Source organism: Sebastes umbrosus, chromosome 5 (genome assembly GCF_015220745.1).
Source record: "Sebastes umbrosus isolate fSebUmb1 chromosome 5, fSebUmb1.pri, whole genome shotgun sequence".
In the NCBI taxonomy this organism is placed as follows: domain Eukaryota; kingdom Metazoa; phylum Chordata; class Actinopteri; order Perciformes; family Sebastidae; genus Sebastes; species Sebastes umbrosus.
In genome coordinates this window covers 5,750,510-5,777,966 of record NC_051273.1, presented here as the reverse complement: position 1 = coordinate 5,777,966, position 27,457 = coordinate 5,750,510, and the positions used below count along the sequence as shown (strand labels likewise).

At 39.7% G+C, this 27,457-nt stretch overlaps 2 protein-coding genes across 7 annotated transcripts in view; one reads left to right on the top strand and one right to left on the bottom strand.

Moving 5' to 3' along the window:
* Positions 1–8,029, top strand: part of rabgap1l (RAB GTPase activating protein 1-like) — a 149,353-nt gene extending 141,324 nt beyond the window's left edge. For all 3 annotated transcript variants that reach the window (XM_037769823.1, XM_037769824.1, XM_037769825.1), the window contains 5 exons: positions 457–561; positions 1,039–1,122; positions 1,566–1,637; positions 3,184–3,384; positions 4,481–8,029. In XM_037769823.1, coding sequence (XP_037625751.1) covers positions 457–561; positions 1,039–1,122; positions 1,566–1,637; positions 3,184–3,384; positions 4,481–4,636 — 618 coding nt within the window. In that variant the 3' untranslated portion in view covers positions 4,637–8,029. The remainder of the gene's footprint in view (positions 1–456; positions 562–1,038; positions 1,123–1,565; positions 1,638–3,183; positions 3,385–4,480) is intronic.
* LOC119488299 (interferon-induced protein 44-like) overlaps positions 8,030–27,457 on the bottom strand; it is a 62,239-nt gene continuing 42,811 nt past the window's right edge. The window contains exons 1-9 of one of the 4 annotated variants that reach the window (XR_005206924.1): positions 26,029–26,157; positions 23,102–23,624; positions 22,613–22,661; positions 22,265–22,460; positions 22,001–22,153; positions 21,716–21,887; positions 20,685–20,785; positions 19,480–20,123; positions 8,030–8,925 (exon numbers count right to left, since the gene is read on the bottom strand). Coding sequence is in view for 3 of the 4 variants with exons in the window: in XM_037769835.1 (XP_037625763.1) it covers positions 9,362–9,550; positions 9,807–9,907; positions 10,783–10,954; positions 11,068–11,220; positions 12,745–12,940; positions 13,093–13,141; positions 13,806–14,277 (1,332 nt within the window). In the remaining variant the exon portion in view is untranslated. Of the gene's footprint in view, positions 9,551–9,806; positions 9,908–10,782; positions 10,955–11,067; positions 11,221–12,744; positions 12,941–13,092; positions 13,142–13,805; positions 14,329–15,354; positions 15,454–19,479; positions 20,124–20,684; positions 20,786–21,715; positions 21,888–22,000; positions 22,154–22,264; positions 22,461–22,612; positions 22,662–23,101; positions 23,625–26,028; positions 27,005–27,457 lie in introns of those variants that run through there. The other 3 variants (XM_037769835.1, XM_037769834.1, XM_037769837.1) reach the window with 3 other exon arrangements.

Sequence of the window (27,457 nt, the reverse complement as noted above, 5' to 3'; positions counted from 1 at the left end):
TTATCAGTGTGCAGTCACATATGAAAGTGACAAGAATTTTAACTTTTTTCTTTTACTGACTGATGTAGATTCTGGTTGCCTTTTTAAAGTTGATAAAGATAATAATTACAGAAATTAGAAATAAGTTGTTTTGTTCAGTAAAGAGAGAAATAGCATAGTTCTTGAAGGTAAAATGTTTTATTTTCTTGTTGCCGTACGTCTCCACACAACCTGACCACCAGTAAAACATGTTCAGCCAAAAAAACTTTTCTCACCAGCACACATGTGAATCTCTAATAATGAAAGTAAATAGTACAGAAAATGGAAGTGCAAATGTTCCAGTGCGTCATGCTTTGAATGTGTTTGTGCACTCTGGTGGTTGTGTGGAAATGTCACTGTGCTATAGTTGCAGATTTGATATTAAATAAAAGGTCTCTCTGTTTTTGTTTGTTTGTGTGTGTGTGTGCGTGCACTCAGGCAGAGGACAAGGCCGATGTTTTGAACAAAGAGCTGCTGAGCACCAAGCAACGTCTGGTGGAGACGGAGGAGGAGAAGAGACGACAGGAGGAGGAGACGGCTCAGGTAAGATCTGCCCTCTGTTTGCCATCACCTAGGTAATTACAGCAGAAATCCAATCTAGAAAATAGGTAATATAATCACCATTTCAAATGATACTCAGTAGTTGTATAATTAGTGTTGATCAACAGCTCAAACACACACCAACTAAACTCATGGCCTCTATCTTTAAAACTCATATTTCACTCTAAAACAACCTTTCCTGTGAGTGATGGTTACTATTGATCACCAAAGTAGCCAATATTGTTATTGATTATTGTGCTTAAAAAGAGACTGATGCTGTATACTATTTAACCACAGTTGCATAGTAATGTAAAATGTCTGCACAGTGGATGTGTGATTGCTGTTAATTCTTACCAAGGTTATTTTATCACCCTGACATTTGCATATGTATAAACATCATGTTGTAGTGTTATGCCAGCTCACGCTCCTCATTAATGTATGATTTTATGTTTCTTGTCATCTTTTTTTTGCCTCTCCCAGCTGAAGGAAGTGTTCAGGAGGGAGCTAGAAAAAGCAGAGCAGGAGATCAAGAAAACCACAGCGATCATAGCTGAATACAAACAGGTTGGTAATGACTTAAATCCATCTGCTGTTTTTAAAAAGGAAAAAAATACACATATTCTTTTTGTTTATTATTCACACTTTTTATTTATTGAGCACTTTGCAGTGAAGTGTTCTGTAAATAAAGACAAAATTATTAGTTACTGTTCTAACTTTTGTACTCATGTCAGTCACATTGTCCCTATTCATTTTGTATAATTTATGCAACATCTTTCACTGCTATAATAACTGTTTAGAAGATGTTTCAAAGATTGAACTACATACCAAGTGAAGCCCAAATAACATTGTTTTTCTTTAATGTGGAGATACATAAGTGTGAAAAGAGTTTTGATGGAAAAGATCATACTGCTCAGTTGAGTTAAAAAAACAAACTAAAGTCTACATCTTATCTTGTAGATCAAGATGTGTCGTCTCTTATATAACCCCACTTCCTCTCCATGTTTCAGATCTGCTCCCAGCTGAGCACCAGGCTGGAAAAACAGCAGGCGGCAACAAAAGAAGAGCTGGACATCGTGAGGGTGAGCTCACACTGTTAACGCACAGCTACTGTAGCAGGTAGTAGATACAAGTTAGGAGACTTTCATACTCTTAACTAAAGCCACAATATGTCGCATCACAGAACAGGTGAATTTGCAGGACTGTTCTGTCTTTCAGTTCAGTGAAAGCTGCAGTCTGTCACTTTGAGCAAATATGATAAAATGTTATTTTTATAAAACTGTCTCTATATCCTGACAGTAGTGCATGAGACAGGTAATCTGTGAAAACATTATGTTCCTCTGCCTCCTCCCAGTGCTCCTAATGGCATTTGCAAGATTTCACCGCGCCTGAACCAAAGCAACCAATCAGGGCCGAGCAGTCTGTTACTGTAATGCCTATTTCACGCCTCAAATGTTTTGAGAAACATATCTTAGTGTACTGTTTAGCTGTAAAATGAGAGTTTGTGACCCGGCTGCCATGTTAAAAACGGTCGAGTCAAAACCAAGCACCCACTGGCTGGATCAAACTTTCACTACAAGATGTTTCTCAAAACATTAGAGGCGAGAAATAGGCATTACAGTAACAGAACATTGATTCATATTTGATCAGCGCTGCCTAGTTTGACCGTTTGATCAGAGTTCAAGAGTGATTGACAGCTGCTGTAGAGACTCCTCAGCTCTGATTGGTTGTTTTTCTTCAGGCACGTTGAGATCTTGCAGATGACATTAGGAGCACAGGACGTCACAGAGGAACATGATTTTTTTTCACAGATTACTTGCCTCATGCACTACTGTCGGGATAAAGTGACCGTTTTGTAACATTTTATTATATTTGCTCAAAGTTACAGACTGCAGCTTTAACACAATCCCAGGTTGGTACATTATCACACCCATAAAGAACCTGATTGGACGCTCGTTTAGCCCTTGTCAAGCATGTGATGTTGCCCTTCGTGGGTGTGGCAGTGTATGACCAGAAAGTGATCAGGACATTCTTCCTAATGTAATAATGTTTTGCCAGTCGAAAGAGGAAGATGTAGCGTGACATCACACAGGGAGGGAACAATTAAAAGTATTCAGGAGAGAAATTCTGTATATGTCAGAGCTTTACTGTCATTTACATTTCTATAATAAACTAATGAGGCCTTGCAAGATTTGGAAGCTGAGCGGACAAGAGAAACCTAATTCAGAGATATACATTATTGTAAATGTAGGTATTTTGTACTCAACAAAGATAGGAAAAAGTCAGGATAAAGTCAAAGGAAAAGGAAAAGATGGATCACATACTGTTAGTCTTCATCAGGGCATAATGCTCTCACAAAGATGAAACACTGAAAACATAAAGTGGGTTTTGCATCTGGACTAAGAGAATGTGATTGTTTTCATGTAAGAAATACAATATAAACAACCAAAAGTATTATTTTCACCTACTGAATAACAGTCTGGTGTTCTACCACATCAGATGTATTGTTCTGCTTGGAACCAGCACTTATTTGTTGCATATTTTTTTTTACCTGAACTCACACATCTATACAGTATGTTCACCCACCAACCTCTGCTAACATATGTGTGTGTTTGTGTGTCCGTGCAGAATAAAGTAAACGGCTGTGACCACTGTAGGGACCTGTTCACAACCCTGGGGTCCCTCCAGGCTTCGTCCCCCGGCAGGGACAAGACATCCACCGAACCGCTGGACGAGGAGAAGGACGGACTGAAGGAGCAGCTGAGGCATCTGGAGCTGGAGCTGGCACAGACCAAACTGCAACTGGTGGAGGCCAAATGCCGCATCCAGGTAAGCAGCACGAGGGAGGGACAGTGATGTCAATAATAACTGTTGCAGAAATGCAGAACAATATACTGTACCAAGTCTGTAGGAATACTCTTCAGATAGATAGGAGTAAAACTGTCATAAAGATCTAAGTCGGTATCACAAAGAAAAATCTGTAGTGTGTTCATAACAAAGAAACAAGGACACCAAACACAAACAGGAGTCTAAAGCCATGCTAGCTGCTTTATGAGGCTTTTCTTTTAGGTATAGCAGCGCTTTGAGAAAAAGGTACATTGATACCTGTACTAAATTTCCTGGCAATCCATCCATTAGTAGTCAAGAGATTTCACTAAAAACTAAAAATATCAACTTCATAACCCTAAAAACACAACATGATAAAGACGTGATAGAGTACATACAAAAGCACCAGAACCCACTCTATTAGCAATGTACATGCAACCATGGATGTGACACTTATGCTGCATTCACATGGATTCAGGCAGACGGTAGAGGGCAAACCGGATATCATGTTAGTGGACGAGAGCCAGACGGTAAAATTTGGCGAGGCCGGCAGAGAATACAGATAGACGGCATTGTTGTCCAAAGTTTAATAATAAATATTTTTATTTTGTCGTCCTCCGTGATGGAATTTACAACCAGACGTTACGTAGCTCCCTCACACCGGAGAAAGTTTGCAATATAATATTAAGAGAAAGCTTCATTTTATAGCTACGTGCATTACGAGAATTACATAAAATAGATTTTATTCAACATATCGTCATACACGTTTCATTTTGCTGTCCTGCCATTCCATCGGACTGTTTGTTTTCCCCTTGCCGTCCAGAAGGTGTTTTCTGTCTGCTGTCTACCATTTGCCTGATTCCATGTGAATGCAGCATAAGAAGGAAACACCAAGAAGACAGTCTATTAAGTGTATTAGAATACATTGAATACATTGAAAAGTTAGCTAAAAGCTCATTTTAATAGTCAAAGTGTTCATGTGTGATTGGAGATATGTTTCGTAGCTGGACGGTTCAGATAATGTGCTAAAATACAGAGCCACATGACAAAAGCCAGTGTTTTAGATGAACTCCTCTCTGCTTCCGTTGTGTCTCTGTAGGAGCTTGAGCACCAGCGGGGAGTCCTGATGAACGAGATCCAGGCGGCCAAGAACTCGTGGTTCAGCAAGACCCTGGGCTCCCTGAAGAGCTCTAGCTCCTCTTCCTCCAGCTCCACATCCCAGACCCCGTCCTCTCCAAAGGAGGGTCCTGCCTAGACGACCCACTCTCTCATTCCCCTGCAGGATGCACACTAGAGCTGAGGAACACAAGTTGAAGAAACAAGCGGTGGAGAAATGCAGTATTCCTTTTCCAGCCGGACTGCACTTAGCTGAAAAGATGAGGGAGGTAACAGGCGGAGGAGGACTGGAACCTGCCACCTGAGTTTCATGTAACGTTTACGTTTGAGTGAACTAAAACATGTCTATTGACCTTGGACAGGTGATGGTGGGTCATCAGTGAGGCTTGAAGTTGATTTAAAGTCAAGTGGTCATTGCTGACACTGTTTTGTTGAGTTCTCATCATAGGAAAACTGAATTAACATAAACAATGGCATCCCTCATGTAGGTGAATAATTTAGCTCCCCCTTGTGGCCAGACATCGCTGCTGCAGAGTTATAGTCATTTAATCTGTGCGAGATTATGTTTTTAGGTAGTTGAGCATTAAACCTGCATTTACTGTTCTCTCAATTTGGACATTATTTTCAATGATAGTGATACAGCTACAGATGCAGACATATTACAAGTTTACTGCATAGAATCATAGTGATCTACATTAACCATCTTCAGTGCACAGCGAGCCACAGCACTCTGAAAAAGGAATACTGCATTCAGTCTTGAACGAGAACAACACAAAAAGTTGTATTTCTTTATAGTAATATAACGTAAACAATGTTGTCATATAAATATGTATAACTAATTATTGATTTTTGTAATAATCTTGTACAGTTCTTTAAGAGAAGAAAAAAAAACAAGGAAAGGTTCTTTGTTAAATTTTTTTTTTACCATTTGGAATTTGAATGTCATCTCTCTAGATGTTGACGTAAGCACAGTGTGTGATCGAGCCGGTCGAGTCCAAACGCTGAAGAACCAAAGTGACAACCTGCGAAGATCTTAATGTTCCTACTGTTTACTTCAGTCACTTAAAGTGTGTAATATCATTCTAAATTCATTGATTAGATTAGAATTTAAATCCCAGTTCCAGCTCATGCCTGTAAGTATTTAATTGGCAATTCATTTTATGATCACTACAGAAATGGGCTCTTTTCCCTTTCTGTGTCCGTTCTGTCCTTTTTTTATACTTTCAATTATGATTCAGTTGGAATTACTATAATAACACAAAGCCACACAACTTCAGTGATCACGTAAAGTCTCCAAAAGGGTTTTAAATAATGTGCAAGCTACAAGATGACCTCTGTTGTAAATGTTCCGTTTTCAAAATATCTTTTAATTTATCCGTTACTCTCGTTGTTTAAAGGTGCACCTCTGGTGTCTGCGATCAGGCAGTTTAGTTTGAGATATCAGGGATTTTCTGGCATTTGTTCTTTTACAGACTGAAAAAAATGTCTTCCACAGAGCCGGATAATCCGTCAGCACATTAAATGAGGTAACTCTATAGTACAGCGTATGCTCTAAAGTATCTGTGACATAGCACAATTCATTCCTAAATAAATGCCTAGCATAACATTAATAAGCAAGATTAAGTTACAATATTCCCCCGTCATTGCCAAACAGTCCCACGGCCATTTGCACAGCTGTGCCAACACCTTCTTTGCCCTTCGTCGGGTCAAAGCAACACACTTTTTAATCAATTCTTGACGCAGTAAAAACAGCAAATCGTCCCCGTGTCCATGGTGAGCTCTTGGCTGTGTTGCTCAGTGCTAACATTTTAGTATCAACTGTAATGAATGATACCAGCCAACTAGTAGTTTCTTCAAAAGGGACAACTCAAATCAGGTCTAAAGCTGGATAGTAAGAGATCTCAAATGATGTGCAGGTCAATCTGGCAGTTTTCTTCAAGTGAGTAAATTCATATACTGTATGCTTGACAAATGAATGTCTCACTTATAGTTACATGGGACTACTAGCTACAAAGATCAAACTGAATACATCACCTTCATTGACTTAGAAACACTTGTACTTGTTGCTGTTTGCTAATATCTACAGTAAGTGTGAGGACCACAGCCAGTCATTTAAAGACACAAGGATGATTTTGCTGTCTGTGTACTAAGTTGACAGATACAACATTTAGCCAAAAAGTCTGTTTTGCTTTAACATGAATGCATGTTAGTGCTCTGTTACACCTCTTCTTAACTGGACGCGATGCACACAAGCATTAGATTGTTTCCCGATGGCGATGTCCTAACTTGCTCCGTGCGTCAGCGAACAGGCAAAGCGACGTGTCATTTGTTTGAAAAGGTTTCGCACACCTCTAACCTATTTTCATTGGTCAAAATCAACGCGGACAGTAACTGACCGTTAATCAATATCGTGCTCTCTATGCGACATCATTCGTAGTATATCTGGACAATTTTCGCCAGAGTTCGCTCGGTCGCTGTATTTTAGGAAGAGGTGTTAGCAGGCAGAGAGCTGCAGCGTAGGTGCCAAATGTCATGCTTTAACTTCCACTCTGGTTGTCACTGAAATCAGCCGTTGGACTCTGACCGAGCCCATGTGTACTTGTTTGTGTGTGAATGTGTTTTTGGATGTGTGTATGTACGTGTGTGTCCTGCACTGTAACTCACGTGGTTGAAGTTGAAACGGTTTCTTCTTCACGTGGCTGCCTTTTCTGTTGATGACTGAAGCTGTTGGCTGATGAGAGGGAAGCCATCTGACAGTTTGAAATGTCGGAGAGCGTCAGCTGTGCCATAAGAGCCTCCCCTCTGCTCCGTCCCCAGTGGTCTTCCTTCATGCTCCCAACGACCTGAACTAACCTCACCAACAACCACGTCGTCTGATCCTCTTGACAAATCTGATCAATATCTTTAATATTTCAGCAGCCCATTTGACACATTTCCACCAGGGGCCTCCCAGTACGACCACTGTCCTCTCACTGGTGCCCACTGAGGAGCTCCACTGGAGGAAATGCATCAATATCATAGAAAGGGAGAATCATTGAACCCCATTTGTGTTTTTCAGGACATTCCTTCTTCACTATCTTGCATCATTCTTGTTGGTCACACCTGTGACGGTTACAGTACAAAGTCGTACAACCGGTTTAATGTAAACTGTGGCCAAGTTGGAGAGAGCTCCTTGTCTTTTATGTGCACTAACGCAACATCAATATTTTAAACACTATTTCAAGATGTGCATTTGTTTGTTTAAAAGTTATCCTGAGCACAGAGCATAATTATTTTTTAACTGATGATTATTGCCGCGGAGAGGACAGCTGCCAATTTATAATCCACTCTAATTCAGTTAATTTCAATGATGATGCAAAAGCAGGCGGGGAGTCGGATTAGAGGCGTGATGTGTGTTGTGTAGTTTACAGTCCGCTGTAATTCCACAGTCCTGTTACACAGCTACACTGTTACCTCAGCTGGTCCGACTCCAGCACTGTTTGCTGTACAGTAACTGTCTGACCTGCATTAATAAATTTCAGTTTTCTCTTCATTCATGCACTTTGAGCTTTTATTTAACAAAATACTGACAGTAATTATTCATTTTAGGAATGATAATTCTTCATGACATCCTGTCCTTATTGTCAGTGACACAACTGGAAGCACAAGCTAACATGCAACATAACAATAAACATGATCTTATCTGCACACATCTGAGAAACTGGGAAGTTATTTCCCTGACATCAAATACTGTTAAGAGCTAGGGTTGGTAGTGCTCTTCAAAAACATTTTTGTTATACATTGAAATTCTCTTAACATCCTTACAGCAATCAATAATCAAAAAAGGACTACAAAAATCTGTGGCTGTCGCAGGACTGTAATAAACCCGTCCAATCATTCCAGTCATCCCAAATGTAATTATTGGACGGGCTATAGCCACAATAGCCATGTTCGTGGTTTACGTTCATCATGATCATTTTGGGGGAGTGGCTTTGGAGGGAGGCCTGAAGGGACGGGCTGTCCAACACGTTCTCATTCCAACTCGTCACATACTGATGGTTTGTCAGACCAGAGGCCTGTACTACGAAGCGAGTTCAACATATCCAGGGTATCTTCCGATATCCCGCTAAACAGTCCTACGACGGTGGTTATCAACTCGGTAAATCAACCCAGGGTTTCTCAATCTGGGTAAACAATAAAAGGGGTGGTGTTTAAAACATACGAGTCTACTGTCAGCAGAGCGGCAGCTGTCCTTCCTGCATCTTTCAGTTCAAACTGTGTAGCTTTTAGCCTCTGATTGGTCAGTAGGCGGTGCTATACGAGTTGATCTCTTATCTCGAACATAACCTAAGCAGGTTAGGTGTTCGGCATATGTTACCATGGCGATCTACCCGGTAAGAAGTGAACACTGTAGTAGGACTGAAAACTCAGGGTTAAACCTGAAGTTACCTCGCTAACTCCAAATCCTGCTTCGTAGCACAGGCCTCAGGCGTCACTTTTCGGTCGCAGTAAACATGTGCTTAATGTTGTGAATTAACCAAACACTTGCTTAGGTTTAGGCAACAAAACCATTTAGTTAGGTTTAGTAAAAAACATCATGCTTGGGCTTAAAATAACTACGATTATCAGCTGATTGTGTAGTGAAACTTGACGCACGGGACACGAACAGCGGTCTCCTAGATGAGAGCCTTGTGTCTTGGCAACTTTCTCGCTAGATTTAGGGAAATCATTTTTTAAATCTAGCGTACTCATGCTAATTTTCTCAGCATTACCAACCATAACTTTAAGATAAAGCTAGTTACTTCAAAGCTTGATGGAAAAAAATAGGCACTGGAATGACTTGCCTGAAAACATTCATGGCAGTTTGGTTTTATCACTGTTGGTTTCAAAGACTGGTTTTACTGAATCGGTCACTGAGTTCATCGAAGTAACTGTCAGCGGAGCGAAGCATCTGGATGATGGCGGTGAGCAGCAGGATGTCGCAGTTCACGTCCAACTCAAACTCTTTGCTGTAGTTTTTCACCGGAACAACACAGGACATTGACACACGGAGCCGAGCGCTGACCTCCTGCATCTGGATCACAAAAGCAACACAAAAGATTCAGATGAGCGTAGTTTTTTGACACAAGACAAATAATTGCATTAATTACTACCATTACTACTTAGGCATCCTGATTAGATGCCCGATTCACCTGAGCTGGCCCCTTTCCATGCAAAGGAGCAGCGTCTCTACTCCAAGCTACAGTATCTCCAGATGTCTGAGCTCCTCACCCTATCTCTAAGGCTGAGCCCAGCCAAAATAAAACAAGACAATATAAAGTTGATCTCACCAATTCCTCGATGTAGCGGCTCTTATAGATGTTCCGAATGTCCTGTGAAACTAAAGGGCAGGCTTCATCCACCTTAGTCATCAGGACGAGCTGAGGAATCCCTGGGGAAAAAACTAAAATGTTCAAATATTGTACTATATTCTACTGTATACTCTACTCTACTTTACCACTTTCCATTTGTTTTATTTTAGCTTTCGATTGTTTTGTGATCGGTGATATGTGTCTGCAGCCATCTGTCTGTACAAAAGCATTAGTATGAACTGCAGTACTATGTTAGCAGTCCTTCCATGTTTTGATGGTTTGTGAATATCAAACAAAATGGGTATAAAATTATGTGCATCGTACATGTACCATTTACATGAATGTATGCTGTTAGAGCGCTGCGGGGAACCGACGTATTTTCGGCTGCCTGGACTAAAAGCCAATGGTGTTTTTCCATTGGGTTTTGGATTATTACAGACAATGAGCTCTGTGGCAAACACACGTTTATGATGCTTACATGTTTTATTTAGCAAGATAATCTTTACAAATTAACATCACTTTTATGATTTTTGAAGTGTGAATGCAATCGCCAGAAGTAAAAAGCTGATGTTAGGCTTTAAACGAACTACACCCCGGTAACATGAACGTGAGTATAAACGAGGCTGTAAAGGCGGACGAGTTGGCGTGATGACGTTTAGTAGTCTCATTTAGCCACTTGTTAGCAACCACCTTTTTTAAGACACATAGTTCATGAGTGGGATATGTACTGTCTGTTATCCACAGACCTTATTTCAGGCATCCAACTAAAAATCTATTCAAAACTTCCGGACGAGGGAACTGGAAGTGCTAAAATACAAACTCATTTCCGGGTTTTAGGACTCATTCCTGTATCACTCAATAGAGAACAAAATGAGTCTTAGTTTGTGTATCTTTCATGACATTTTTCAGGATGCAGTAACACCACTTGAATGATGTAGGAGTCATTTTCACTAACCCATTGAGTTGACCTTTCTGCGGATAGTTTCCAGCTTCATCTCCAGTTTTGTGGACATGATGGAGACCTTGCAGGCATCGATGACGTAGACCACACAGTGGATCTTGTCCTTGAGGTCTGGAGACTTACGATAGCCGCTGGCCTCCGAATGCAGAGGAGCAGAGGCGTTGAACTGAGTCACACAGGTGAAAGAAAAGGACAGTTTGAGTTACAGAACAAAACTACATCCAAATCAGTGCATTGTCATGTGTTTCTTATTCTGCTGAATGTAACAAAATGCTCTACCTGATAGGTGTCTGGTACGTGACCTTTGAGGATGCTGATGATGTCATCCATGTCAAGCCCCGCCCCCACGCTTTCTTCCAATCCCATGGTATCACACAAGATGATTGGCAGAGGCTTTCCTTCTAGTCCAGCTTTCACTGAGTAGGTGCGAAACTGTCAGGTAATATTTAATTAGTTTATCACACAAAATTGTGGCTGGTAAAAATGATTCATCACGAATTGTAATTTCTAGACATAAGAGTCATTCAGTCTGCCTTGCCAAGTACAACTAAAGCTGATGGGAATGTCATTAGTTTTGCTGGTTTATATTACTTATTTATTAAAGGAACAGTGTGTCATATTTAGGGGGATCTATTGACAGACATGGAATATAATATTAATAGGTATGTTTTAGGGATGTCAATAATTAACCGTGTAACCGTTAACCGACATTAAGCATTTTAACCGATAAACGCTATCGGTTAAAGGAAATGTTAATTAACTCAAAAGCGGAGCGGCTCGTCACTTTAAGGAGCCGGAGAGGCTGGATATAGGAAGTTGGCTCCGGTCTCTCTAGCTCGCTGTGTAGTTTTGTAGCATTTATTCAAAGACAGATAAAGTGTACACACACAGCTACACCTAAGTTCACAGCTATAACGCCACCATCAACCTCACACTCACCGCCAACACACACACACGGTCTGTTGGAAACTCGCTTAAGTTACGTATACTACGTGTGCTGCCAACGTAGCACAAATACACACTATTTGTTGGACACTCGCTAAAGTTATGCCGGGCAGACAAAGTATCGTTACGCCGGACAGACACACAGCTGACAACCTTGTTAGAGCCGATCTGTAGACTACTTGTAGTTTTCAGACCACGTTGGGATTTATCTCTATTTGCTTGTAATTATATGTGGAAATGTGCCTGTATCTGGCATCTGATTCTATCCTTTATTATTTTTATGTCTGCCTTGTAAAGCACAATGAGCAATCGTTTTGATAAGTGCTTATAAATTAACCTTAATTAAAATTAAATTAAAAAATTAAAAAATAATTATCAACTACACGAGATATTTTTGTTAACAGATTAAACCATTGCGCAACTTGAGACTAATAGTCTACAACATAGTGTTAAATATTACAATTACACAGAAAGTTCAGACTTTCTACAACATGGTGTTTAATGTCAAAACTAAGAGTCAATCAGTTCTTTGATCAGGCGACAGCCAGGTGTTTCCCATAATGCCCTGGGCCTTGCAGTCGGTGGAGAGCAACTGCGGCTCCTGGCTCTAAAAACTGCGGCCGCCTCGATCTTGTGAGGTTATCGTTGCCCATGTGTGCATGACGTCAAAGGAAGTCACGATCAAGTCGGACACAAATCTAACCGGCATGCAATGTGCACCAATCGCCGGTGATCGATTCTGCGCAGGCCCAGCTCATCTTGAACAAGCCTATTGTCTGTGCAAAATTCAATTGCAATTTGTGGAATAGTTGTTGGGATATTTCAGTCGTGACCAAAATGGTGGACCGACCGACCATTACTATGAATTCTTCATCTTATCAAAGTAGTAATGTGTATTATTTTTGCTTATTTTGGCTGAATAGCGGTTAAAAAAATAGATATAAGTTTTACAGTGATATGAACTGTAAAGAGGATGATGCACTGATTGTTGCAGCAGTAAACACAACTGACCTGTGTGGTGATGCTGGTGGTAGAGGAGCCAGCGAAAGCCTGGTTGCTGACGTGGCCTCTGAATACAGAGTTGATAGAATTGAAGAAGCTGGACTTTCCAGCTCCAACTGGTCCAATGAGCAGGACCCGAACCTGGGACACAGAGCTGACTGTGGGGCAGTAGAGCTTAATAGTCTCCATCAGCTCTGTCCTCTTCCTGGAGAAACAAGAGCAGTTTTAAAACATCCTCATTTATAATTTCCTCAAGTCTTTTTGTATAGTATGGCATGGTGTAGTATACTGTAACATATTACAGAGCAGTACAGTAAAAGCATTATATGATGCAGAGTGCTGCCCCGTCCAGCTTACTCATTTTCCCAGACCACCGGCCTCCACGGCTTCTCAAATTCTGGGTTTGCTGTTGAAGAGCAAAAACAGCTTTTAAAAAACTATTATTATTTAATGTATTCAAATATCATCCAGTCATTCAATTTTTATTTAGTTACATTGTAAACATTAACAAAATGAATCATCAATAAACTGTCTTTTGAAGTTATGAAACATGAATGATCGATGAGTGACTGAGTAATTAAATCTAAAAGTAAGCATCCGTCAGACAAACTCATTTTTTACTTTTGCTTGTTAGCTGAAACCACTCCCTTGTTTGTTTCCTTACTTTCCTCTACATCAAAAAATATTCACTCTGAACTGAGACTTCAGACACTATGGTTCTGGTTATTATTTGCCAGTCAGTATGGTAAAGAGAAAACTAGAGCTATCTGCTATGTAACTGGAGGTATCTTGTTCAGACCGGGTGCATGTATCCAGGTGTACTTTTCAAGAGAAGTCTGGTTTCTGGTAATGAAATTGATGGTGTTGTTTATTGTGTTTATCCTGGCAGAACTTCCAACATAATACAATAAAATAGGAATATCATTGAGCTTCCATTGTGTAAATTGCAACAAAAATATGATTTATGAAAACAGGAATAGATAAATGCTTTTGTTTATGGGTTAGGAGCTCAATCAGGCTTGCCTTGTGCTTGATGTAAGATACAATCTGATCATTTAAAGAGAACTCACCTTCCACTACATAGACTTCACACTCTGTCAGGTTGAGGTCGTTGCCATGCATTTCTGCAGCAGTAAAGGTGTAATAATTTCCTGGATTGCTATGCACTACTGCTTTGTTTACGTGGACAAGGACCAACGATTCTCCAAAATATGGACCACAGGTATTTATCATTTTCACTGCATAAACGGGAGTGGTGACTGGATATTTGAGGAGCTTTTCTCCACTAAATGTGAAAAGAAAGGCCTGGTCATCATGCACGTACTGCCCAGACTGACTGAAGGGTTGTTTGGTGTAGCCTCCAAACACATAACCGGAGGCGTTGTAGCCAACAGACACGGTGGGAGAGCGATTGTCACATCGTTGGTGGAAGGCTGCGCCGGTGAAACCATCGATGCTGGCCTTGTACAGCAGCTTGAGTTTGACAGTTCCCAGCTGGGAGCAGATCGTTTTCTGCCGGCTCCTGGTTAGCATGGAGGTCATGATAGATAGTAGTTGTTCTGCTGAAGTTCCTGTCTAGAGTCTTCAAAGTGTCTGAACACAAAACAAAAACAGTTGCATGAAAAATAAATACTGTTTTGGGTTTTAAGCAGTGTATCTAATTTGAGATTAATTGACACATGGGGTAAACTGGATGCATTTAGCATCAAGTTGAGACATTAAAACAGCTTTCCCAGGTTGAATGAACCTGGCTTTTGAACCTGGCTTTTGGAGCACATGATAAATCAGACATACTGTATATAAAATTGTACAACACCTCTCTAGGGGGTGGGAGGGGGGGGACAAAGGAGGACGGTCTGCAGGACAGATAATAATGCACACACTGCACTTTCATAGATTAAGTTACTGGAGTTACCCTGCACTATATTCATTTTTAACAGTCTCTTCTGCACTATAGTCACTTTTTTTAATCGTGCATCACAGCTGTTACCCTGCACTATATTCAGTTTTAACAGTTTTCTTCATCTCCTTGTATTTTTATATCTGGTATCTTTTTTTGTACTTTGTACTACTAACTTTTTTACTGCCTTTTTACTGCCATGTTTTGCACTTTGGAACTGTGATGCTGGAAACTTGAATTTCCTTTGGGATCAATAAAGTTACTATCTATCTATCTATCTAGTTCATTCCTGCACTTCAGTACTCACATCAGTATATTCAGTTTAAAGATTAGTTTGTGCATGTATCCTACTGAACTCCTCTAATTTGTCCAAGTAATTTCATTTAGGGAACTCTTGAATTATTAGTAGGCTACTTTTGTCCCTTACAAAACACTTTGGCCTAAACAGTGACTTGCAAGTATGTCAAAATATGCAAGTGTTTTCATTTATCTTAAAAAACGCCCAAACTAAAGAGATAATCACGATTAAACGTGGCAGCCAAACAGCCACAGTCACGTGACTGTGGCTGTTTGGCTGCACTGTTTGCGCACTATCAGGCATATCAGTAAAATATGAGTAACTTCAAACACATCACAGCTGATCTTGTAGGCAACAACTTCATATTCATATTATATTATCAGTTTGGCAAAAGTATTAAAAACTAATATTTTAGTTTTACCTCTGAACGCAGTCAGGAAGAAGCAGCTTTCCGGGAAGATGAAGATGATGAAGGTGATGATGGAGACACACATTCAGCCTGAATAAGACCGGATGTAACCTTCAAAATAAAAGAGTAAAAAAACTCAATCTTCTAAAAAAGTGTAATTTATTAGTGTGGACATTTTGGATGTTTAACAGGATGACACGAATACTACAAACTTTAACAAACGTTTTAACATCTTTACTGAACATTTCTTTTGCCAGGGCCAAATTCTGTTCCTGACCACACCCTTATCTTGTTAGACTGCTTTGTTTGTTTTGTTTTTAGGAGGAAAGCATTGTTATGTATTTTCTTACTGACAATCAAATCCAATAAGTTCTCCTTCGTAAGAAACAGATGACTGGTGTATTTCTGTAATGTAAACAATTTTTTTTTTTATTACTAGGCTACAACTGATGGTCTTATTCTCATAGCTCCAAGAAAAATGTGCACCAATAAAATACAATTAATATTGCATTCCCAAACTATTGTGTGTTTGAGTGAATACTAGGATACTTTTAGCTTAATTAAATTTACACTTTTGATCCAGATTTTAACACACGAATAATCACTTTATTTTGAAGGTGATTACCGGAAGTTAAAGACACATTGTAGCTGCTTTGACTGACACAACTTTTAACTTTCGTTTTCCCCATCACCCAGATGTGACGCTTACAACATTGCTATTTCTATTCTTTCGACATACTATACTATGACTTTTAAAAAAAAGAAATACTATAACTTCTTTTCGAAATTATACCATGATTTTTATTTCGACATACTATACAATTAATTTTATTTGACATACAATGCTATAACTTTTTTTAATTTTTTTGACATACTATACTATGACCTTTTTTTCATGAAATATTTCAAAAAACAATACTAAAACTTTTATTCATAACATTTTTCGACAAAGTATACTATGAATTTTTTTCTACATACTATACTAGGACTTTTTTTCATGACATTTTTCAACATACTTTTATCATGACTTTTTTTGACATACTACAGTATACTATGAAAAGTCATAGTATAGTATGTTGAAAAAAATTCATATTATAGAATGTCAAATATATATAAAAAAGTAATAATATAGTAGGTCAAAAAAATAAAGAAGTTATAGTATAGTATTTGGAAAAAAAAATCAAAGTATAGTATGTCGACATTTTTTTTAGAAAAGTCATAGTATAGTCTGTCAAAAAATAATTAATTGTAAGGTATGTCGAAAAAATGCCATAGTATAGTATGTCGAAAAAAAGCCATAGAACAGTTTGTCGAAAAAAAGTCATATAATAGTATGTCAGAAAAAAGTCATAGTAAAGTTGTCGAAAAAAAAAAAAAAGTCAAAGTATTGTACGTCAAAAAAAAGTCATACTGTAGTATGTCGAAAGAAAGTCATTGTAAAGTATGTTGAAAAAATTGAAGTCATTAACTGGTTTCAACTAACGTTACAGATAATTCAATTATTTTCCTTGCCCATACTGATGCAAAAATAACATTATCGACTCAAGCTGAGCAGGAGAAGTAAACAGTGGTTTGTCTGTTTTTGGCTACTGTAGAAACATGGTGGCCGGCTTCGTGTGGCAGACCCGCTTCCTATGTAGATATAAACGACTCATTCTAAGGTAACGAAAACACAGCAAATCTTATTTTCAGGTGATTATATACTAAAGAAAACATACTTAATAATATATTCCGTTTCTACCAATAGATCACCCTAATTATTGCACTCTTGTCCTTTAAGTAAAAATACTGATTCTCCAGTTCAGGGATTGCTATGACATAGTGATTAAATTAATCAATGTGTCACAGCAACCCTTTTGAAGTAGATTAATTGACTAATCGAAAAAATAATTGTTAGATCAATCTTAAATCCTTCAACCCTTACTAACTATTGATATGGTATTTTATTTATTGTATTTCTTAATTTAATTATTAATCAGATTTCCAAATTGATAGTTTAGTATGTTCAGAAGGTGCAGCAGTTTAAACCCAAAAGCATCCCCTCACCAGCCCATGCATTGTTCACATGCACGGACCAATAGTCTGTGGCTTGGCGCATGGTCATCACATGATCAGAGAGTGCTGTGATTCCAATCACTTTCTGCGCCGATCACAAACCTCATTTTTTCCTCCAACTCAGCTCAGCATCAGTGTTGCACCTTTCTGGACTCTTTTCTATTTATTTATTGATATGGTGTTTCCTGTGCGTCCATGAGAATTAACCACACTATTCAAACAAGGAGTTACAAACCATCCTCAGTTAATAAATGACTGGTATCTCAAAGAGAGTGTGTGTGACCTGGACTAATTGATACATCACCATCATCTACATGTTCTTACCGGACAACCTGTGGAGATTGTAAATGACATTCATAGAACCATCATCTAAGGGTTTATTCAATCAGCATCACTAAGGTCACAAGTTTGGTATCCATTACACCAACGCCTATTTTACATGGTCCTTCGAGCCGGATTTACAGTTTCCACAGCATTATGGCATTCCCCGATGGTAACGCTCGTCCTCGCCGTGATGTTCGTCCACCACGATATCTCGACGACTTCCTGGCGAGTCTTCCAAGATGACGGCTACCTCAGTCACACACACTCTATGACCACTCCGCCGAGGGAGATAGCAGATACCACGATGCAACTAAAGTCACTTCTGATGGACGGACTCCCCAGAACCTCGTTCCAGAAGTGGTCTTGTCAGAACTGAGAGAAATGAGGGAGGACAACAACCAGCTCAGGCGAGATATGCAATCCCTCCTCAGCGTTCTCACGCCGTGACCATTAGCTCCCCCTCAACCTCCCACTTCATTCTATGAGGTTCCCAGTCAAAGGCATCTCCCCAAGTTCGAGGACATCGGCATCTCTGTCACACAGACCCCTGCTCCAGGCTATGCATCCACCCCGCTGCAGCCTACTAGACAGCCTTTCAACCAACCAACTATGTTGAGATTCAGAAAGCATACACTCATACTGATGTTTTCTAAGAGTGCGCACATACAATTACAGGTATGTCTTCGTCATAATGACATGGGACTAAATTTCACTAACCCATTAAGTTGACCTTTCTGCGAATGGCATTCAACTTCTGCTGCAGCGTAGGTGCCAAATGTCATGCTTTAACTTCCACTCTGGTTGTCACTGAAATCAGCCGTTGGACTCTGACCGAGCCCATGTGTACTTGTTTGTTTGTCTGCCCGTGCACTCTTTGCGCATCACCGGAGTCTTCCACAAGCTGCTAGTTTGACAGCTGTGAGTACTACTAACAATAGCCATGTTCGTTGTTTACGTTCCTCATGATCATTTTGGGGGAGTGGCTTTGGAGGGAGGCCTAAAGAGACGGGCTGTCCAACACGTTCTCATTCCAACTCGTCATATACTGATGGTTTGTCAGACCAGAGGCCTGTACTACGAAGCGAGTTCAACATATCCAGGGTATCTTCCGTTATCCCGCTAAACAGTCCTACGACGGTGGTTATCAACTCGGTAAATCAACCCAGGGTTTCTCAATCTGGCTATGAGCGCGTTCACATTAAAAGGGGTGGTGTTTAAAACATACGAGTCAGCAGAGCGGCAGATTTTACAAACAAACGATAACTATATTAGACAAATATGAAGAAGTTAAACACATAATCCAGACTAAAAGTAACAGCTGAAGCTGCCAGATGCAGGAAGGACAGCTGGCAAAAGAAAATATTACCTATGTGTGAATGCGTAAATTAACAGATTTATTAATTTAACAGAATACTCAAAACTCAGATGTAGTTGTCTCGATGGGGCAGTGATATTATAAATAGCTTTCAAAATAGAACAGAAGAATACATTACATTTCATTATGCCCTTTGGTAATGTTGTGGTGTGTACGACTATTTCAGCCTTCTTTGAGCTGCGTCCATGACTTGAGTAAAAAATAAATATAAAAACATAATTCAAAGCGGTAAGCAGCCACAACGTACAGCCAGCTGTCCTTCCTGCATCTGTCAGTTCAAACTGTGTTGATTTTAGCCTCTGATTGGTCAGTAGGCGGTGCTATACGACTTGATCTCTTATCTTGAACATAACCTGCTCTGGAGCAGGTTATGCTGAAGTTACCTCGCTAACTCCAAATCCTGCTTCGTAGCAGAGGCCTCAGGCGTCACTTTTCGCTCACAGTAAACAAGTGCTTAATGTTGTGAATTAACCAAACACTTGCTTAGGTTTAGGCAACAAAACCATTTAATTAGGTTTAGTAAAAAACATCATGCTTGGGCTTAAAATTACTACGATTATCAGCTGATTGTGTAATGAAACTTGACGCACGGGACACGAACAACGGTTTCCTAGATGAGAGCCTTGTGTCTTGGCAACTTTCTCGCTAGATTTAGGGAAATCATTTTTTAAATCTAGCATACTCATGCTAATTTCTCAGCATTACCAACCCTAACTTTAAGAAAAAGCTAGTTACTACAAAGCTTGATGGAAAAAAATAGGCACTTGAATGACTTGCCTGAAAACATTTGTTAGTGTGATAAACAGTGATAAAACATTTGGTTTTATCACTGTTGGTTTCAAAGACTGTTGACTTGCTGAACGTCACTGAGCTCATCGAAGTAACTGTCAGCGGAGCGAAACATCTGGATGATGGCGGTGAGCAGCAGGATGTCGCAGTTCACGTCCAACTCCAACTCTTTGCTGTAGTTTTTCACCGGAACAACACAGGACATTGGCACACCGAGCCGAGTGCTGACCTCCTGCATCTGGATCACAAAAGCAACACAAAAGATTCAAATGAGGGTAGTTTTTACTTTTTTTGACAACACAAGACAAATAATTGCATTAATTACTACCCATTACAATTCTACGAGAACGTTATTATTGTATACCTAGGCTATTAGTGTAAACGACAGAAGAGAACTGAATAAGATAAAAACTTAAAAGGTTAAATGAAATTCAGATTTCAAGTTACGGTGAGGCTTATACCCTTCCATCAAGGCTACAACTGAGAATCAATAATTCAAACTGCAAACAAGCTCTTCATGGAGGACCCCGAGGCGTTCCCAGGCCAGGCGAGATAAATAATCCCTCCAGCGTGTTCTGGGTCTACAGCTGAGCCTCTTACCAGTTGGATGTCCCCAAAAAAACTCTTAATAGGACGCGTCCGGGAGGCATCCTGATTAGATGCCCGATTCACCTGAGCTGGCCCCTTTCCACGCAAAAGAGCAGCGGCTCTACTCCAAGCTACAGCATCTCCAGATGTCTGAGCTCCTCACCCTATGTCTAAGCCAGAATAAAACCCGACACTTTAAAGTTGATCTCACCAATTCCTCGATGTAGCCGCTCTTATAGATGTTCCGAATGTCCTGTGAAACAAAAGGACAGGCTTCATCCACCTTAGTCATCAGGACCAGCTGAGGAATCCCTGGGGAAAAAACAAAAAGGTTCAAATATTGTACTATATTCTACTGTATACTCTACTGTACTGTACTACTGTTACTACTAGTTCCATTTGTTTAATTTTAGCTTTCGATTGTTTTGTGATCGGTGATATGTGTCTGCAGCCATCTGTCTGTACATAAGCATTAGTATGAACTGCAGTACTATGTTAGCAGTCCTTCCATGTTTTGATGGTTTGTGAATATCAAACAAAATGGGTATCAAATTATGTGCATCGTACATGTACCATTTACATGAATGTATGCTGTTAGAGCGCTGTGGGGAACCGACGTATTTTCGGCTCCCTCGACTAAAAGCCAATGGTGTTTTTCCATTGGGTTTTGGATTATTACAGACAATGAGCTCTGTGGCAAACACACGTTTATGATGCTTACATGTTTTATTTAGCAAGATAATCTTTACAAATTAACATCACTTTTATGATTTTTGAAGTGTGAATGCAATCGCCAGAAGTAAAAAGCTGATGTTAGGCTTTAAACGAACTGCGACCCAGTCGCATGAACGTGAGTATAAACGAGGCTGTAAAGGCGGACGAGTTGGCGTGATGACGTTTAATAGTCTCATTTAGCCACTTTTTAGCAACCACCTTTTTTAAGACACATAGTTCATGAGTGGGATATGTACTGACGTATTTTATGTCGTAGAACAAAATGTTAAAATCTCTCAAGCTTGTGTTAACCACAGACCTTATTTCAGGCATCCAACTAAAAATCTATTCAAAACTTCCGGACGAGGGAACTGGAAGTGCTAAAATACAAACTCATTACCGGGTTTTAGGACTCACTCCTGTATCACTCAATAGAGAACAAAATGAGTCTTAGTTTGTGTATCTTTCATGACATTTATCAGGATGCAGTAACACCACTTGAATGATGTAGGAGTCATTTTCACTAACCCATTAAGTTGACCTTTCTGCGGATAGTTTCCAGCTTCATCTCCAGTTTTGTGGACATGATGGAGACCTTGCAGGCATCGATGACGTAGACCACACAGTGGATCTTGTCCTTGAGGTCTGGAGACTTACGATAGCCGCTGGCCTCCGAATGCATAGGAGCAGAGGGGTTGAACTGAGTCACACAGGTGAAAGAAAAGGACAGTTTGAGGTACAGAACAAAACTACATCCAAATCAGTGCATCGTCATGTGTTTCTTATTCTGCTGAATGTAACAAAATGCTCTACCTGATAGGTGTCTGGCAGATGACCATTGAGGATGCTGATGATGTCATCCATGTCAAGCCCCGCCCCCGTGCTTTCCTCCAATCCCATGGTATCACATAAGATGATTGGCAGAGGCTTTCCCCCCCGTCCAGCTTTCACTGAGTAGGTGCGAAACTGACAGGTAACATTTAATTAGTTTATCACACAAAATTGTGGCTGTTTTACAGCGATATAAACTGTAAAGAGGATGATGCACTGATTGTTGCAGCAGTAGACACAACTAACCTTTGTGGTGATGCTGGTACTACAGGAGCCAGCGATGGCCTGGTTGCTGACGTGGCCTCTAAATACAGAGTTGATAGAATTGAAGAAGCTGGACTTTCCAGCTCCAACTGGTCCAATGAGCAGGACCCGAACCTGGGACACAGAGCTGAATTCGGGGCAGTAGAGCTTAATAGTCTCCATCAGCTCTGTCCTCTTCCTGGAGAAACAAGAGCAGTTTTAAAACATCCTCATTTATAATTTCCTCAAGTCTTTTTGTATAGTATGGCATGGTATAGTGCACTGTAACATATTACAGAGCAGTACAGTAAAAGCATTATATGATGCAGAGTGGTGCCCCGTCCAGCTTACTCATTTTCCCAGACCACCGGCCTCCACGGATTCTCAAATTCTGGCATCGCTGTTGAAGAGCAAAAACAGCTTTTAAAAAACTTTTGCTTGTTAGCTGAAACCACTCCCTTGTTTGTTTCCTTACTTTCCTCTACATAAAAAATATTCAGTCTGAACTGAGATTTCAGACACTATGGTTCTGGTTATTATTATCTGCTATTTAACTGCTTGTTCAGACCGGGTGCATGTATCCAGGTGTACTTTTACAGAGAAGTCTGGTTTCTGGTAACCAAATTGATGGTGTTTGTTTATTGTGTTTATCCTGGCAGAACTTCCAACATAATACAATAAAATAGGAATATCATTGAGCTTCCATTGTGTAAAGTGCAACAAAAATATGATTTATGAAAACAGGAAAAGATAAATGCTTTTGTTTATGGGTTAGGAGCTCAATCAGGCTTGCCTTGTGCTTGATGTAAGATACAATCTGATCATTTAAAGAGAACTCACCTTCCACTTCATAGACTTCACACTCAGTCAGGTCGAGGTCGTTGCCATGCATTTCTGCAGCAGTAAAGTTGTAATAATTTCCTGGACCGCTATACACTACTGCTTTGCTTCCATTGACAAGGACAAAGTCTTCTCCAAAATATGGACCAGAGTTACTTATCATTCTCACTGCATTAGCAGGAGTTGTGACCGGATATTTGAGGAGCTTTTCTCCACTAAATGTGAAAAGAAAGGCCTGGTCATCCTGCACGTACTGCCCAGACTGACTGAAGGGTTGTTGGGTGTAGCCTCCAAACACATAATCGGTGGCGTTGTAGCCAACAGACACGGTGGGAGCGCAGTTGTCACATTGTTTGTGGAAGGCTTTGCTGGTGAAACCATGGATGCTGGCCTTGTACAGCAGCTTGAGTTTGACAGTTCCCAGCTGGGAGCAGATAGTTCTCTGCTGGCTCCTGGTTAGCATGGAGTTCATGATAGATAGTAGTTGTTCTGCTGAAGTTCCTGTCTAGAGTCTTCAAAGTGTCTGAACACAAAACAAAAACAGTTGCATGAAAAATAAATACTGTTTTGGGTTTTAAGCAGTGTATTTAATTTGAGATTAATTGACACATGGGGTAAACTGGATGCATTTAGCATCAAGTTGAGACATTAAAACAGCTTTCCCAGGTTGAATGAACCTGGCTTTTGGAGCCCATGATAAATCTGACATATTGTATATAAAATACACCACCCTATATAAACTGGGGGAAAAAAAGTTCGGAAACTTGTGTTTGGTGGATTATTTCTCTGTTGTTACAATGCTAATTGGCATTGTATTTTACATCGTTGGAAAGCCTGTTTATTTACCTTCAAAATGATGTCCAACTTGTAAGGATCATGCATTTGTGGGATGAGCAGCACAGCTGATTATGTGGGTAGCGCCCAAGAAAAATGTGCCAAAATGCTCTGCCAATGGTAAACAGTGTATTCTCATAAGGCTACCAGGAAGCCTGCAATGACTGCCCTTCACCGTCAGGCCTGTTTGCGCTGGTGTCGACAACACAGACAATGGAACCTGAACATGTGGGGGAATGTCATGTTCAGTGATGAGTCCAGGTTCTGTCTGCGAAAGTTGGATGGCAGGGTCAAAGTATGGAGACGACGCGGAGAACGCTATGCTGATTGTTGCACCGATGGAGTAACAGCTTTTGGTGGGGGCAGTGTCATGGTGTGGGGCGGCATCTCCCTCACTGGCAAAACAAGGCTTGTCATCATTGAAGGCCATCTCAATGCAGTGAGATATCGGGATGAGATTCTGCAGCCAGTGGCGATCCCATATCTCCACAATCTGGGACCTAACTTCATCCTCCAAGAAACAACGCTCGCCCCCACAGAGCCAGGGTTATCACAGACTACCTCCACAATGTGGGAGTAGAGAGAATGGAACGGCCTGCCAAGAGTCCAGACCTCAACCCAATTCAACACTTGTGGGATCAGCTTGGGCGTTAGAGTGACCAACACAACCTCGCTGGCTGACCTGCAACGAATCCTGGTTGAGGAATGGAACGCCATCCCACAGCAATGTGTGACCAGGTTGGTGACCAGCATGAGGAGGAGGTGCCAGGCTGTTGTGGCTGCGTATGGATCTTCCACCGCTACTGAGGCTCCTGACGGTGTATTAAATGAATAAAGTGTAAAATAGCCAATATGTCTTGTTTGTTCCTTGTTACTGATAGAGAGTTCAATCATCCAATCCACCAAACAACTCAAAACCAGAGTCAATACCAACAGGAGAATACACTGTTTACCATTGGCAGAGCATTTTGGCAAATTTTTCTTGGGCGCTACCCACATAATCAGCTGTGCTGCTCATTCCACAAATGCATGATCCTTACAAGTTGGACATCATTGTGAAGGTAAATAAACAGGCTTTCCAACGATATAAAATACAATGCCAATTAGCATTGTAACAACAGAGAAATAATCCACCAAACACAAGTTTCCGAACTTTTTTCCCCCAGTTTAGTTGTACTGGCAGCAGCATACTGTATTGAGTCTAGAGTGGTAGTGGAAATTCAATAATTTTGTTCAATTCAGTTCAAAGACTTGTAGTAACTGACTATGTCAGTGCTCCACAGACAGACTCAGGAAATCCTTTGTACCCCTAGCCATCAAACTGTACAACACCTCTCTAGGGGGGGACAAAGGAGGATGGTCTGCAAGACAGATAATAATTAACTATACTCATTTTTAACAGTCTCTTCTGCACTATATTCACTTTTTAATAGTTCTGTATCACAGCTGTTACCCTGCACTGTATTCAGTTTTAACAGTTTTTCTTCATCTCCTTGTATTTTTATATCTGGTAAATGTTTTTGTACTTTGTACTACTAACTTTTTTACTGCCTTTTTACTGCCATGTTTTTGCACTTTGGAGCTGTGATGCTGGAAACTTCAATTTCCTTTGGGATCAATAAAGTTACTATCTATCTATCTATCTAGTTCATTCCTGCACTTCAGTACTCACATCAGTATATTCAGTTTAAAGATTAGTTTGTGCATGTATCCTACTGAACTCCTCTAATTTGTCCAAGTAATTTCATTTAGGGAACTCTTCAGACGCCATAATTATTAGTAGGCTACTTTTGTCCCTTACAAAACACTTTGGCCTAAACAGTGACTTGCAAGTATGTCAAAATATGCAAGTGTTTTCATTTATCTTAAAAAACGCCCAAACTAAAGAGATAATCACGATTAAACGTGGCAGCCAAACAGCCACAGTCACGTGACTGTGGCTGTTTGGCTGCACTGTTTGCGCACTATCAGGCATATCAGTAAAATATGAGTAACTTCAAACACATCACAGCTGATCTTGTAGGCAACAACTTCATATTCATATTATATTATCAGTTTGGCAAAAGTATTAAAAACAAATATTTTAGTTTTACCTCTGAACGCAGTCAGGAAGAAGCAGCTTTCCGGGAAGATGAAGATGATGAAGGTGATGAAGGTGATGATGCAGACACACATTCAGCCTGAATAAGACCGGATGTAGCCTTCAAAATAAAAGAGTAAAAAACTCAATCTTCTAAAAAAGTGTAATTTATTAGTGTGGACATTTTGGATGTTTAACAGGATGACACGAATACTACAAACTTTAACAAACGTTTTAACATCTTTACTGAACATTTCTATTGCCAGGGTCAAATTCTGTTCCTGACCACACCCTTATCTTGTTAGACTGCTTTGTTTGTTTTGTTTTTAGGAGGAAAGCATTATTATGTATTTTCTTACCGACAATCAAATCCAATAAGTTCTCCTTCGTAAGAAACAGATGACTGGTGTATTTCTGTAATGTAGCCAATTTTTTTTTTTTATTACTAGGCTACAACTGATGGTCTTATTCTCATAGCTCCAAGAAAAATGTGCACCAATAAAATACAATTAATATTGCATTCCCAAACTATTGTGTGTTTGAGTGAATACTAGGATACTTTTAGCTTAATTAAATTTACACTTTTGGTCCAGATTTTAACACACGAATAATCACTTTATTTTGAAGGTGATTACCGGAAGTTAAAGACACATTTTAGCTGCTTTGACTGACACAACCTTTAAGTTTCGTTTTCCCCATCACCTAGATGTGAGGGCTTACAACAGCATGACATTGCTACAATCTCTGGAAAAGAAATACACTGTATTAAATCTATGGTGAACAGTCCATAAGTTATTCATTTTAAAAGCAATATAGAGCTTTGGCCTACTGCTTCATTTTCCACTATGGTAGACACTCAGTTGTCAGTTTACAAGTAAAACATTTCAAGATGTGCGTTTATTTGTTTCGACATACTATACTATGACTTTTTTTATTTTTTTGACATACTATACTATGACTTTTTTTCAAGAATTTTTTCGACACACTGTATTGTACCATTACTTTTTTTCGACATACTATACTATGACTTTTTTTCAACGTACTATGCAATGACTTTTTTTTGACAAACTATAGTATTACTTTTATATTTTTTCGACATACTATACTATTTTTTTTAATTTTTTCGACACACTATACTATGACTTTTTTGCGAGGTACTATGCTATGACTTTTTATTTTTTAGACATCTATACTATTTATTTCATTTAACATACTATACTATGACTTTTTTTATTTTTTTGACATACAATCCTATGACTTTTTTTCAAGAATTTTTTCGACACACTGTATTGTACCATTACTTTTTTTCGACATACTATACTATGACTTTTTTTCAACGTACTATGCAATGACTTTTTTTTGACAAACTATAGTATTACTTTTATATTTTTTCGACATACTATACTATTTTTTTTAATTTTTTCGACACACTATACTATGAC